The sequence below is a fragment of the Ambystoma mexicanum genome, chromosome 13 (assembly GCF_040938575.1).
Source record: "Ambystoma mexicanum isolate Mex_15411 chromosome 13, UKY_AmexF1_1, whole genome shotgun sequence".
In the NCBI taxonomy this organism is placed as follows: domain Eukaryota; kingdom Metazoa; phylum Chordata; class Amphibia; order Caudata; family Ambystomatidae; genus Ambystoma; species Ambystoma mexicanum.
In genome coordinates this window covers 343,301,397-343,316,426 of record NC_090938.1, presented here as the reverse complement: position 1 = coordinate 343,316,426, position 15,030 = coordinate 343,301,397, and the positions used below count along the sequence as shown (strand labels likewise).

General features: G+C 50.7%; 1 protein-coding gene across 1 annotated transcript in view; it reads right to left on the bottom strand.

The window, feature by feature from the left end:
* PRMT5 (protein arginine methyltransferase 5) overlaps window positions 1–15,030 on the bottom strand; it is a 630,581-nt gene that overhangs the window by 346,784 nt on the left and 268,767 nt on the right. Inside the window, exon 3 of the mRNA XM_069633848.1 lies at window positions 14,206–14,291. Within this exon, the coding sequence (XP_069489949.1) occupies window positions 14,206–14,291 (86 nt within the window). The remainder of the gene's footprint in view (window positions 1–14,205; window positions 14,292–15,030) is intronic.

The window sequence follows — 15,030 nt, the reverse complement described above, 5'->3', positions numbered from 1 at the left end:
GCCACACGTAATTGTCCGTTCCCAGTCTGCTCAGCCTGTTCGCCCCCAAGTTGGCTGGGAGGTGGACCGTTGTGAGGTAGATGTTCTCCAGGGCCCATTGCCACTTGCTGACAGCAAGTCTGCACAGTGGATTGGATCTCGTACCTCCCTGCTTGTTGACATAGAAAATGCTGGTCGAGTTGTCTGTCTGAATGAGGACGACCTTGCCCCCAATAACCGTAAGGAAGGCTCTGAGCGCTAGCCAGATGGCCTTTAGTTCCAGCCAATTGATATGGTACTCCTGGATGCTGTGGTTGTTCAGAGGGCCCCCCCCCCCACCCTCTAGAGAGGAGTCCCCGTAGTGATGTTGACCTACAGGCCGGCTGCCGGAAAGGCTTGCCCATCTGCAGGTTGCAGTCCCTGGACCACCATGCGAGGTCCAGGTGTGGAGAAGGAGGAACGTTGACCAGCTCTGCCTGAGAGCCCCGCTCATTATTCCATGATGCTGCGAAGTGCAGACTCATCCGGAGTCTCGTGTGGGGGACGGCCAATAGGACTGCTGCCATGAGACCCAGTAGGTGTTGGTACCACCAGGCAGATGTCACTTCTCAGCTGAGGAAGTGAGCAGTGGCCCTCTTGATGGCCATGATCTTGTCCAGCGGGGAAAACCTTCTCAGAGCATGTGTCCAAGATGAGTCCCAGGAAAGTCAGTCTGCGTAGGCTGCAGCTGGTACTTCTTGAGGTTGAGCGAAAAGCCAACGTCGTGCAGTGTGCTCATAAGAGCGTGGGAAGTGTGGTGCACCGCTTCCGGAGATGTCACCCTGAAAAGCTAGCCGTCGAAGTACAGGTAGATGTGGTGGCCCTGGGCCCTGAGGAGGGCCGCCACTGTATTCATGAGCCTGGTAAACACCCTGGGGCTGAGCTGAGGCCGAAGGGAAGTACCTTGTATTGGAAGCAGTAGGCCAGGATTCTGAATCGTAGAAAACAACGATGGGGCTGCCAACTCAGGACGTATAGATACACGTCCTTCAGATCCAGTCTCCCTTGCACAATGTCTCCGCTATGCTGGCATGACCATGAATTTTTGTAGAGGTAGGGAGAGGTTGAGGGTGGAAAGGTCCAGCACAACTCTCAGGCCAGCCTGCTTCTTCTTCTGAATGGCGAACATCCTGGAGCAGAAGCACAATCCTTGCTGAGAGGCTGGGGACTTGCAAGAGTTGCTGTCCAAATCTGTGGGAGGGGAGGAGGGAGGAAAGGAAAGGAAGGATAGGTAGGTGGTACACCGTGGATACTACCAAGAGTATCCAGGGGTTCGCGCAATTCTCACACCAGAAATGTGTGTGGAGAGCAAGCCTGCCCACCCCCCGGAGACATGTGGACCCAAAGGGGCACGTCATGCCTTCTTTCCTTCTGCGGCTGTGCAGAGGAGGGGGACTGGAAAAAGCCCGTATCCCCATCCCCCTTCCTTTTTGTTGTATGCGCCGATGTTGAGTCGGCGAATGGTCAGGCTGCCTGCACCTCCGCACTTGGAAGCCGCAGAACCCTCCTTATGAAAGGCCCTTTCGAAAGGCAGGTCTAATATGCGTTCCTGAACGTCTGGGTTAAATTTAGAAACACTGAGCCAGGCCGTCGTCCTCCTGTCCGTGGCTATGCATATGGCCCAGCCAGAGGTGTCAATGTGGGCCACGGTGTACTCCATGATGTCTTGCACCACCATTTGGGCCTCTGCCAGCCTTGAAACGTGACTGGCTATGCACTGGAAGTTCTGGAAGGAAGTCTGCTATTTCCGGCCAAAGCTTCTGGTGAACGGCTGCTAGCATGGCATCCGTGTCGGCTTGACGAAGATGCAGCAAAGCGTTGGAATAGAGCTTTTTCCTGTGCGCCTCCAAGATGATCTCCTTACCTAGCAGCGCCGAGGACGAGGGGACCGAGGACAACTGAAGTTTGTAGTAGAGTGATCCCACAGCAATCCCTGAAAGTTGAGGCCGAGGAAGGGCCGACAGCAGGAGTGTATCCCCTCCATTTGCCTGTACTTGGCGTCCAGGCGTCGATCGATCAGCTGGACCGAGTGGGGTATGAGACACCGCTTTTTGGCCAAGGCGACAATGTCCTTTTGCATCGGGACCCCCTTTCTAGCCGAGGGGCGTAGCGAGAGGACCTCAGCGAGCACCCCCTCCTCTGGTTGTTAGACCTCGAGTTGAGGAAGGGCCAAGTACTCTACCAGCCTTGCAAGTCGTTTGTGGACGGCCTTGGCTGACGATTGTGTGTCTGGGTCCTCTTCCTCGTCGGTGTCCGGGTGGTCCAGCGCCGGTGGAGGAGTGTTGGACGCCAAAGGCGGAGGTGTGGAGACCGGAGGCTGGTACGGAACCGCATCTGGGGGGCCGAAGCAGGCAGCGGGTGCTGCACTGGGGCCTGCGGCGCTGGAGCTATAGGAGGAATGACTATGGGCGCGGACAGAGGGAGCAAGTCCCTGATGGCATCATTGAAGATCTGAGGAGATCTCATGGGCCCGAGGAACTCTTCAAAGAACCTGTCCTCACAGGCCAGAGGGGTGGTAGGTGATATTGACGGGGTAGCGGGCAGTTGCTGGGGCCGTTGCATGCGCTGCCTATAGATGCAGCGGGAACCTGCCCTGCACAAATGACGGATATAGGCCACATACCCGGTTGACACCAGTCCTAACTTGACACTCTTTCCTCCACCTGCTCCCTTCCTTGGTGTGGTTCCGGACGGGCCTCTATATTGTCTGGCGTGGCTGCCATCTTGTCGAGCTGCCTTCCACGTGCCGACATTGTGTTGCTTGGCTCACTGGGCCCAGCCTCGTCCAAGACTCGAGTGTGGATCATGAGGCCTACCCTGCACCTCAGGTCGAGGCCTGGTAAGCGTTTCGCCCTCGATGGAGTTGCCGGTAGCGCTGCATATAGGTGCCCCCTCCGACATGCTGCCGGTCCAAGGGCGTAGCCCCTGGGGTGAACACCCAGTAAAAGAACCTTTCGGTCCCTCAGCACCGTCACCAGGAGCATCTACTGACCCCCTCGGCCTGTCGGCCGGTGTCTGGATTAGCCTCGGTACTCTTACTGGTATGAGAACCATAGGAGGTTCCTACCGCTTGGGCAAGTCCTTGGAAAGGAGTCTGCCTTGCGGGGTGCGCTGGAAAAAAAGAGTGGACCTACCTTGGGCCTTGATCGATGTTTGACGAAATCCTTCAGGTCCTCTGGAGACGACCTCTCGAGGGAAACACCCTCCACTTAACCAGTCTGTTCTTCAGAGCCCTCGAAGAAAGCTTGTTGCACGGGGTACAACCTTGGTAGCCGTGGTCGGGGCCAAGACAGCGGAGGCAAAGGCTGTGGGGGGGGGGGGGGGGGGGGGAAGAGTCGGTTGTAGGAAAGAGCCCTGCACAGGCTGGACACCTGCTGAACCCTGTTGAAGTCGACCTGCGCCGGAGAGAAGCCTGACGCCCGAGGACCTGAATGAAAAAAGACAGACAGATAAGGTATCTGCGCGTGGAATTACATGGCCGAAGCCAAACCCAGGAGCACTGGTGAATTCGGCCCGTTCCCGTAGATGTGGAAAAGGGGACTGAGGTGTGGCGCAGTCAGAGCAGCGCATGCTCTGAGGGCCGCACCCCCAGACGCCTCTAAATTTTAAGGGGAAGAAAGATTTTTCTGGGGAAAAAGGTTCCGTCTCCCGTCCCTACGAAGGGACGCTCCATGCAGTATGGAGGAAAGGGAACTGGACGTAAGAGTATGTTCAATCACAGTCCGTTACAACATCATCTTGTAAATATAAAGTTCAAACTCGGTTTGATGTAGTTCCACTTTGTCAACAAAAGGTTCCAACTCCACTTGCAAAAACATCAACTTGTCAACAAAGTTACAACTTGTAAAATAGAAGGTTCTTGCCCTTCTTTGAATAATTCATCAACAACAATAATTGTCTTGGTCAGGATGATTTATGCCACTAATGCCTTTAATATCACCTTCAACATACATTGTATTCATCAGTACCCCTTTTAAGCACTTATACTACTTCCTCTGGGGCATGCTAGGCTCACTCCTCAAACAGTTTGCAGTTCTGTTACACTGCCCTGCCTGAACAGCAATTGACAACCACAAGTGGTTTTGAGGTTAAATATCATTTGATGAATGTTTCACCAGAACTTCAAATTCTTCAACAAATTGCAGCCTCAACAACTCTTTAGGGAAAACAAGATTTATGTTAGTGCTCTTTAACAATCTTCTCACAATAATGCTCCTCTCCCTCTCTCACAGAAGGGCAGCCTTTGTGACACTGTTTCCCCACCACACAAGTAATCAATGACTAACATGCTAAGGGTCATGTAATTCTCTTCCATGGACTTGGATAATGTGAGTTTACACCAACTTTCACCATAGTGTAACATATGAGCAACAATTGGCACTGTTTAGGAGTCTTCCAATAGACCCCTGCCGGTGTTGGCCAGATATGAGGCTTTGTAACTATCGATTTGTCTCTCTTGGCTTGGGCAAAGCGTGTAGGTGTTCCCTTTTAACAATGTCGCCTCTTTATAGTGCTGGTGTTTACATAGACTCACATTTATAACATTAGTCTTTTGGCTTTTGTATAATATGAGTTTGCTGCTTTTTTATGATTTCGGTATTCAAAAGTACCTTGTAAATCACTTGCTCGTTCGCTAGGGCTGCTTTTGCTCTGCTGTCATAGCCGAGGATTCAAAAATGCTTTTCAAGTTAGTCACACGCAAATGTGCCTCACTCGCTGAATATTTCCTTGCATAGGCGAGCGGCAAGGAGCACTCCTGGGTCACACACACGCTGGGAAGTCACTCTGTAAGATGTGACCTTCTCTTCATCTCGCCGCTTGCAGGATTTTTCTTCCTTTGGCTTCTCACGATGTGGCAAACCTCTTCTTCCAGTTTGCCGCCACCCGCACCGTCTGATAATTGAGCCCTCGTTGCTCCAAAGGTTCTCTGGTGCATGCCAGCCACCAGAAACCTTGAGGCCCTAAGGTGCCCGCTCGCCACCTGCGACAGCCTCCAGGAAGCAAAAACTTCTTGTCCTGGCTTCCCGCTGTGCACCCTCTGCAGAGAAGGTCGCCAGAGGCCAAGCTTCCCTCTCAGACACTTCCTGCTACGCAACCTCTGCGATTCAGGACTTGATAGACCGAGACCCTCTCTGCCACACAATGTGCTACTACTTTCTCTTTCTCTCCTACTACTACTAATGGCCTGCTCCTGAAGGGGGCTTTTGAGCCCCTCAGTCTCCCTCAGGTGTGGGTCTACACTAATGAACTGACCACTCCTATAGTAGTGCACCTCTTCAGTCATCTTCCTCGTCCCAGTACTTGGAGGATTCTGGGACTAATGACAAAGTTCTTATTTGATTTTCACTTCTGAACCTCAATTTGTTATTTATAACATCTTTTAAAGGAATAGCATGAAGATTAGTAGCTAAACCTGATTCAAAAACGTGTCCCTCCTCTCTTTCCTGCGCGGTGCCCGGCACGCGGCCGTAACCCCGCCCCGCGCATAGCCCATCAGTCCTTTTCTATCACAGGGTCCAAGATCCATTAGCAATAACAGAGGAACCTTGTTAGAGGGGACGGCGGGGGGCGTATGGAGGAAAGGGGACTATGGACTAGGAGTAAGGTAGTCACTACAGTGAGTAACCTGGTAATACTCCTACATCCCGTCCCCTTTCCTCCATACTTGTGGGAGATTCCAAAGCACTCCTTACAGGAACTATGGGTGGATGGAAATACCCCTTACTGAAACAGGTTCTTTAGCACAGCCTGACCAAACTGAGCGTCAGCTCTAGAGCTCATATCGAGGCAGTAATGCTTTCAGAAAGCAGATGGGGAGGCCAAAGTAGCTGCTTTAGCGATGGACTCCCAGGGAACATATTCTAAAAAGCAACCGCGGCTGCCTTGCCCCACACCAGGTGTGCATGGATACCTTTAGGAGGTTTCAGCTTTTGGACGGTGAAAGATTCCGTGATACAGGCGGCAATCCATCTAGAAATAGATGCCTTAGACGCCGGCCTGCCCTGAGTTACTGAAGGTCACAAAAAGTTGAGAAGAACTCTGAAGCTCGGAAGTCCTGTCCAGGTAGAACTTAAGAGCTCTTCGGACGTCCAGACAGTGTAGAACCCTTTCAGCCTCCAAGGCAGGGTTCGGAAAAAAGACCGGAAGGGAGATTGACTGATTCAGAAGGAATTTGGTCACTACCTTTGGTAGGAAAGCCGGGTTTGTCCGAAGGACTACCTTGTCCTTGTGAAAGACCAAGAAAGGATGCTCCACCGACAATGCCTGGAGCTCACTCACTCTCCTCGCTGACGTAACGGCGACCAGAAAGGACACTTTCCAGGACACATACTTGAGATCAACCGTAGCCATTGGCTCAAAGGGTTTATGGCACAGTGCTGTCAGGACTACATTTAGGTCCCAAGGCGGGTGCGGACTACGCACCCAGGGTAGAGGCGTTCCAAGCCAGCAAAATGTCTCTTCACCACCGGGTTAGAGAATAAGAACACAGGTCTGTAGAAAGGTAAGCGGAAACTGCTGAGAGATGAGTCCTGCAAGACAGAACATGAACCCCTGACCCCGTTAGGGAGGATACGAAGGACAGCACCGTGTCAATCGTTGCCACCCTCGGATCCAATTCTTTCTCCAAACACCAATGACAGAACCTGAGCCATTTACTCTTGTATTGAGATCTGGTTGAGGGTTTCCTGGCTGCCTGGATAATGCGCATGATATCTGCAGACAAACTCAAATGCTCCAAAGACTTGAACTCAGGCACCATGCCGCCAAGTTGAGTGATTGTGGGGAGGGGTGCCACATCTGTTGTTCCCCTTGGTGAAGAAGATCAGGAGTTACTGGTAACCTGATCGGCGGACACACCGGCAGGTGTTGAAGTTCTGAGAACCAAAACCTGGCTGGCCACCACGGGGCTATTAGTAGAAGAGAACAGTTCACAGAGTTCAACTTCCAAATTGCTCGATGAACTAGGGGCAGAGGCGGGAAGGCGTAAGCTCTCATGTTGTGCCATGGAATCTCGAGAGCTTCCCCCAGAGAGGAGGCTCCCAGCCCCCCTCTGGAGGCGTACTGAGGAAGCTTCTTGTTTACCGCCGTGGCGAAGAGACATGAGAGGTTCTCCGCCTTCAACTCCCACTTGTAGTTGACCACTGTCCGCCGGCTGAGGGCATCCGCTGTGACATTCAGCTGGCCCGGGGTGTGCACTGCAAGCAGCCAGACCCCATGAAGCACGGCCCACTCCCAAATCTGGATGGACAGGTCCACAAGAGGGGGAGACTTCGTTCCCCCTTGCTTGTTTATGTAATACATTCATACCACATTGTCCGTTCTTATGCTCATTGTTGACAATGATCGGTCTGAACGCCTTGAGCGCCAGAAACATCGACAGAAGCTCCAAATGATTTATGTGCAGGAGCTTGTCCTGAGGCGACCAGAGGTCCGAGACCTGAAGAAGATCCAACGTCGCACCCCACCCCAAAAGGGAGAAGTCTGTCGTGATCGTCACCATAGGGGCTGGGTCCTGAAACCCCACGCCCACTGACAGGTTGCTGAGAGATGACCACCAGTCCCGGTCCACTCATGGTATCCGGAATCATTATCCGCTTGGAATCCGGGTCCACAGCCTGACGCCAGGAACTCCGAAGAGCCATCTGGGTCCGTCTCATTTTGAGACGAGCAAGAGGAAGAGCCAGTACACACAAGGCCATGAGGCCCAGAAGTCTCTGGAACCAACAGGCCGACATGCTCTTCGACTGCGCAAACATCTGACACGTGGCCAACAGATCCGCCATTCTATCCCTGGTCAGATACACTCGGCAGTCCATTGTGTTCCAACGAAAACCCAGGAAAGTCAGGTCCTGTGAGACCGTCATGAAGGATTTCTGCCAGTTCACCGACAGCCCAAGATGGAACAGGAGCTGAAGGAGAGACTGGAGGTTGCCCGCTGCTGCTAACGGACAAGGGCTGCTAACGGTAAGAGCCAGTCGTCCAAATAAGGATACACATGGATACCCTGGAGACGTAGATAGGCCGCAATCACCGACATCATCTTCGTGAAGACACGCGGCGCCGAGCTGAGGCCAAAAGGAAGCACCCGAAACTGGAAGTGCTCCTCTCCCAAAGAGAAGCAGAGGTATCTCCTGTGTGGATTCCAAATCAGGATATGCATGTACGCATCCTGAAGATCCACCACGCTGAGCCAATCGCCCATCTGCAAAGAGGAGCAAATCTGGCCGGGCGTGATCATCTTGAAATTCTCTTGGGGTAGGAAAAGATTGAACTGGGAAAGGTGTAGGATGGTGCGCAGGCCAGCCTGGTTGGGTTTGGGCACCGTAAACAGCCGAGAGTAAAAGCCCTCCCCTCGCTCCCCAAGGGGAACGGGTTCCACAGCTCTGAGGTGCAGAAGTTTCTGAACCTCGGCCTTGAGGGTGGGTGAGCCCAACAGCTGAAAGGGAGGGTTGAGGGGTGGGGTAGGGGGTAAAGGTAAGCAGAAGTGCGCTCGAGCGACTGACAAGACCCATCTGTCTTCTGTGATGGTCTGCCACGCCTCCCAATGAGACGCAATAGGTCCTCCCACCGGGGTCTCATGCGGGCGCGGAAAACCCTCATTTGGCAGGCTTATCGGTGGTGGTGCCACCTGAACCTGACGAGGAGGCTAAGGAGCGGGAGAAAAACCGCGTACGCTGTCGACTATGGCGGTTATTCCCCGCAAGAGTATCCACTCTGCGAGATTTGCAGTCGAGGAAGCCCCTAAAACTAGAGGAAGGTCGACTTTGCGACAACTATCTCTGGGATTTTAAAGGAACTTTAACCAGAACAGACAATGATTTAGCCGTCTGAGTGCTATCCTTGGTTTTGGTGAGCTCTACATCAGTAGAAGAGTGAACAAGCTCCTTACCATCGAATGGAAGGTCCAGTACCTTGTCTTGCACTTCCTTCGAAAACTTAGTGGCATGCAGCCACGCTTACCGCGGGGTATCAACCACAAGCATCAGACCCTGAGCCGAGGTGTCTACGTGATGAGCTGAACCCTCCAGGAGATCCTGGGCCAAGACCCTCGCATCGGAAAGGCCACCTCTGAAATCTTCCAACTTTTTCCCTCAAACTCCGACAGACTTTTCCACATCCGCATGTTAGCTCCTGCCAAAATCAATTCTGCATTGGCCTGCCTGAGCTGCAAGGCCGAATTGGCAAAGATTTTCCTCCCTAGGGATTCCAGGAGCTTGTCCTCCTTTCCCAAGACCTGAGTAGCCGTCGCGGAAGAGGATGCTGCAGGTCTGGATTGCAACGTAGCCGCAGCCACCACTGTGGAGGAGGGAGGCAGACAAGACGACAAGGCCACTTCTTCCGAAAAATGCAGCCTGTACCTCGCGTCAATCTTTTTATTGACAAAAAGTCCTGAGTGTGGCTTTCCCCAAACTCTTCGGACCTCGGCCAGAACGTCCTTCTGCAAGAACAGGCCGGTACGCTCCAAGGGAGATGAGGTGAACGCCCCAGAAAGCACGCCCTCCTTCGGAGGGGGTGCCTCGGGCACCGGAACATCTAAGAAACTCCTCATGTCCAGCACCCGGTCATGGAAAGCTCTGATAGAGCGGGGAAGGTCCTCGTTGTCCTGATCGCCTTGAGGGTCATCTGACAGGTCAGGATCCTGCTGAGCCATGTCAGGCACTGCCTTGTCCACTGGGGACAATGGTGGCAAAGGCGGAAGAGCAGGGGCAGGCACCACGGGCAAGGGAGGCGCCGGCTGAACCACCGGAGGAACAGGTGGAGCCGGAGGCGCAGGTGGACATATCTCCTTGAAAAGCCCTTTGAAATATTCCCTCATGGGGTCGGTGCGCATAAGCGCTTGAAATTTACCGAAAAAGGCGTCCTCAGGAGATTTTTTCGGAACCTGAGGAGACCTCATGAGGTGGACAAATCCAGGGACATAACGGAGAAGGGTGCCACACCGGCCCCTCCACCAACGTATCCACATAAATCAAGGGAGCCGCCCCCGCGGGCAACGGAACATTGTGCGGAAGAGGCATCCGGGCGTTCCAATCATAAACCGGCCGGTAAGGATGCACACAAGGGACCTTAGGTTCACCCAAAGGACCGAACCCTACACCAGGGGCCGATGGTGTAGTTGTAGGGGTAGTACCTAAAATGGCCGCCGTGGCGGGAACAGCCGCCATTTTGTCCTCATCTGAGGAGAACTGCGGCACGTGAGGAAGTGAGGCAGGGGTCCCCGTCGATGGGTTAGGGGTCTTAATTTTATCCTTAACGTAAGGAACCTCGGCAGAGCCGGTACTATGAGGCCTGGAAGGTTTCTGCGACATACCAACCGCCAACTGAGCCTTCGAAAGAAGGGCATCGGCACTGCCGGTAAAAGAAGAACCTTTCTTCTTTGCCCCCTCAACAGATCCGGTGTCACCACAAGAGCGGGAACGGTGAGCAACCGCTTTCACCGACAGGGCCTTGCCCGGCCCCTCAGAACTGTTGGTAGCCTTAGCCTCTGTATGACGGACCTCAGACCTAGGCCCGGTAAAAGCCTTATCGGCACGGGCCTCGAACATCCGTTCGGTAACCACAAGCCCAGACAAGGCCTCGGGGCGCACCCCGGTTTTGTTTTTGAGGGAAGCCGAAAGAGGCCTCAGAGCAAGCTCCGGTACCCCACGACTCAGTAGAACTGGGCCTACAAACAGCCCCCAAAGGAGGGGCCTCAGAGCGTACTCCGGTGTACACAGGCCCATTACGGAGACCCTCGGAGAAACTCTGGTAGAATTATTAGGCCCGACAGGCACCTCAGGGCGAACCCCAGTCACAGAGCGATCAACGCCCCTCCCAGCCCGAGAGGAACCTGGGAAGGTATCCCCCGGTTGGGGTGCTCAGAAAAGTAAAGAACTTACCGGGCGTTTCTTCTTCTCGTCGATGAATGCCTGAAAATGAGAGGGAGGAGTTTGTCGGAACACCTCCTCCCACCGCTCCAACCGACGTTGAAGTGCCCGGACCGAAAGGGAGTCACAGTAAAAACAGTCCCAACGGTGTTCCGGACCCAAACACTCTAAACAAAGAGTATGGGGATCCGCCCTCGCGAAGCGACGGTGACATGGTGAACAGTCTGGAAAATCTAGTTTAAAAGACAGACAGACTAGTAAACAAACGCTAGCGAGAGCCAGAGAGGAAAACAGGGAAGAAAATCTACCGAGGATGCAAGTGCGTCCGGACCTGATCGTGCAGAGAAAAGGACTGATGGGCGATGCGTGGAGCGGAGCCAAGGTGGGCGGGGTTACGGCCACATGCTGGGCCCCACGTAGGAAAGAAGAGGGACACAATTTTGAAAAAAATGTGGATGCTTTTTACAAAGTGATCCGGTCCAGTCCCACAGGACGGAGAGATGTCCCACAAGTATGGAGGAAAGGGGACGGGACGTAGGAGTATTCCCTTTCACTGTACCTTTGGTGTAACAGTGCTTTTATTTCCTCTGCGGTCTAGAATTTGAATGTTTTTACCCCGGTTTGTATTTTGTGATACCGCAAGATTATTTTTACAATGTACTTGGTCATTACAGTCATTCTCTCTACAGGAAGACAAATACAGTGTCTCATCCCACGGAATCCTCTCATTCCCCTGAGCCTTTTCACCTCCCAGTTGATCCTCCTACCGAACACTAACCCCAAGGTCAGGATCAGAAAGCGTTCCCCTGGCCACCTTGGACAAGACTTTTCTGTGGTTTCCACCCTTGGATGTCGGGGGAAAATGGGGTTACGATCACCTAAGGCATGGTCAAACGCAGGACTTGAATGGTCGTGCCATCTGTTTTCTGATGGGAAATTCAAGGATTTTTAGGAAGTCCAGAGAATGTTGGGTGTGGGAGAAATAACCATCTTTGATTCCAGGGTAATCTGCAGGGCTCCAGGTGGACAACAAATTTAACAAAAGGACCTTACACTCTTTGAAAAGATTTTAGACACTACAGTAAAAAGGGACGATATTATATCTAAATTATATAGGCTTTTATTGACAAGTGAATTGTCGGAGACAGTGTTTCAAGATGTTTCGGGACACATCGTTCAAAGAGCCTGTCCATGATTTCTTATGGGAAGATACACTAAGTGGTTTTTCCTGCTCTCTCGACACTTGCTATGGAGTATAACTTTAAAGTATTTCGGGGATAGCATAGAAACGTGTTGACCATATTTAAGATGTTTCCTGGCTCCTTCCCACTGTGCTATAGTGGGTGTGGCGGTATGGGAACCTTACCCCATGTGTGGTGGACAAGTTCCACCACAAAGATCTTTTGGACAGAGCTGTTAAATTTGATTAAGGACTTGACGAGAATGCCCCCTCCGGTTCAACACTCTACCCATATCCTACCTCAAACATAATTTTTTCAGCGATGGGAATGCAGTTTAGGCTCCGATCATTGGGGATACCTACATGTTGGCATGGGAAAGGGATTATTATTGCAATCACAGTCTGCCGCGCTGGTGGGTATGTTTCAGCCTAAGAGGGTGGCAGGTATGTTCTAGGTCGCTGAAGACCAGCTCTCAATACATTTTATGTGTTAGAATTGTGTAACACTTCAGATTTAGAGCAGAAATTAGCTTATTATGGTTTCTTAACTGCCAGTTATTCCCCCACCGCCTGAATGTACTTTAATTTGGTATAAAACTCTTGCTTTGTATGTTAATTGATACTGAATTATGATTCATCGGTTAAGCTAGAAGCTTTAGTATATTACCGTCCTTATTTTATGTTTGATTTGTGTTTCAAAATTCAATTAACTGATTTTTTCAAACATTAAAATAACATAAATTAGTACATGTGTTGCTTAAGGAATAAAAAGAAAATGAATTATTTTTTAATATATAGTACAGCACCAGCAACCTCTCCAGACAATCAGGACATCAAAGATCTGCCCAGTGACTGTGGTAACCAGACTTCTTCCATTATGAAGAGAATAAGGATGATGCTCACTTAACTTTACTGTGTTGTACTGGTCTTGTAGCAAGCTTCGGCCCATGTGCCTTAGGGAAGACTTCTTAAAACAGACTGAGCTGATCCGTACCACAAATAGGCAAGAACATCAGCACTGAGGTATACTGGAGCCGACAGCCAGCTGCAGACCTTCGGGGCTCTAAGAATAAGTGTCTTCACTCCAAAGTGTAACAGACTCTGGTACCAGCACTTATAGTTGTTTCTTAATATTCCAAATGTACTTCAATCTTCGGGAACAGCCAGTAATAAGCATTGGCAATGCCAGCAGTTTGGGCTTTTATGCAAGCACAGGAAAGGAGTTTGCCAACCACTGCCATAGTGGTATTAACTGGCAATCGAGGTAGCAGTTGCAAAATGGTGTGAGTACCAGGGCATATAATAGTGCCTGGCAAATACCAAATACATATGCACAAGCCAAAATTGTTGGCTTTGCCAATGCTGGTTTTCAACAGAACTTCAGTGAAGGACATGCATGCTTTCAGAGTAGCTGAAGGCAGAACTGGTGAAAACATTTGTATTACACCAGTAGCGCGTATGCAGCTCCAATTTGGTCATTAACTCTGAGAAGACCGCTTTGAAAAGACTGGCAGGTACATTGTGTCCAATGTTTGATGGTAAGGATTCATAAAGGTAGCTCAAAGAGATCCCATGAGGATATGTTTTGGGCTGGGCAGGGAGGGGTACAAAGGGATTAGCACAGCGATGGGTAGTCAATGGTTGGGTAAATAACCCAACAATACTTACAAACTTTGCACCTCATGCCATTTCTCCCTAACTGTACTCTAATGCGAGTGCGACCTAATCGCCAAAACTACTGTCCAAGGACTTCCTTGGATAGCAAATGGGATAAAGAATCTGAACAGCCCAAATGTTTAAGATTAAGCCTGATCATCCCGAACACTGACAAAATTATAGAGGGGCGAACATGTTTTTCTGGTCATTTGTGTAAAGGTCTGGCCCAGTGGATTATATGCAGCTTCATATGTACCAAAAAAAAAAAATAACAAAGCCACCATCAGTTTGTTTTCTTTTTAACAAATAAAACTCTTTTGTGATTTTGTTAACAAGGAGTATTTGTGGCTGAACACAACAGAATGTGAGTACCTGGGCATCTAACAGCAGTGCCTGGCAAATGCCGAATATGTATCCGCAAGTGCCCACAGTTAGGATAAACGCTGGGCCAGAAAGGTAGAAATGTGAAGGGACAACACTTACCATCTCAGAGTTTCTGCGAACAGCTTCTTGCTTAGAGTCTGGTTGGATCCACAGTGACAGCTTCCCAACAATCAGCGTGTTCCAGTCTGCAGACACAAAACAATTGCCTGATCAAACTAAGAGGGTGCTTACGTGTAACCAATAGCTTCTATGCACGGATCAACGATGCAATGCTGCATGGAGTGAAAGTTTGTCCAAAGAGAAATAATGGCAGTTTTAAAACGATTTGTATACAGCCCTCTGGTGACGGATATCTAACCTAAGGCAAAACAGGGTTTCCAACTAAAGGGCAAGACGACACTCTAAAGTGGTAGCTATGCCAAAGCAGGCAGGTTTAACACAAGTGAGGAGGTAGGCTGGCAGTGGAGCCAAGTTATTCCAAAAAGTTGCCCCTAAATAAAACACCACACTGGTATACTGAAAAAGATAAACTTATAAACTCACACACAGAATACCTTTATATTTAAAGTACAATAGATTAAACATAATTGTCCCACTGCATGTATAAACGAGCATTAGCAATGACAACAGTTTGGGCTTTTGTGTAGGCATGGTAAAGGCAATTCCAGGAACTACTGCAGTGGTATTAACTTGCCTTTGATGGGAGCAGGCAGAATTTCAAGACCAGCCTCCACCATCTAACATAACAAAGGATTCAGAATGGTGCCAAGAGATCCATGATGGCTTTCTGTCTAAAATCAATTCCCATAAGGAAAAAATTAAGAAATCCCTTAACGTGGCCCAGTCGCTAACCACAAAAACTATAATGCATCCCACCAATGCTCAGAGCAATATATCACAATTCTACTTCTCTCATTAACCCTT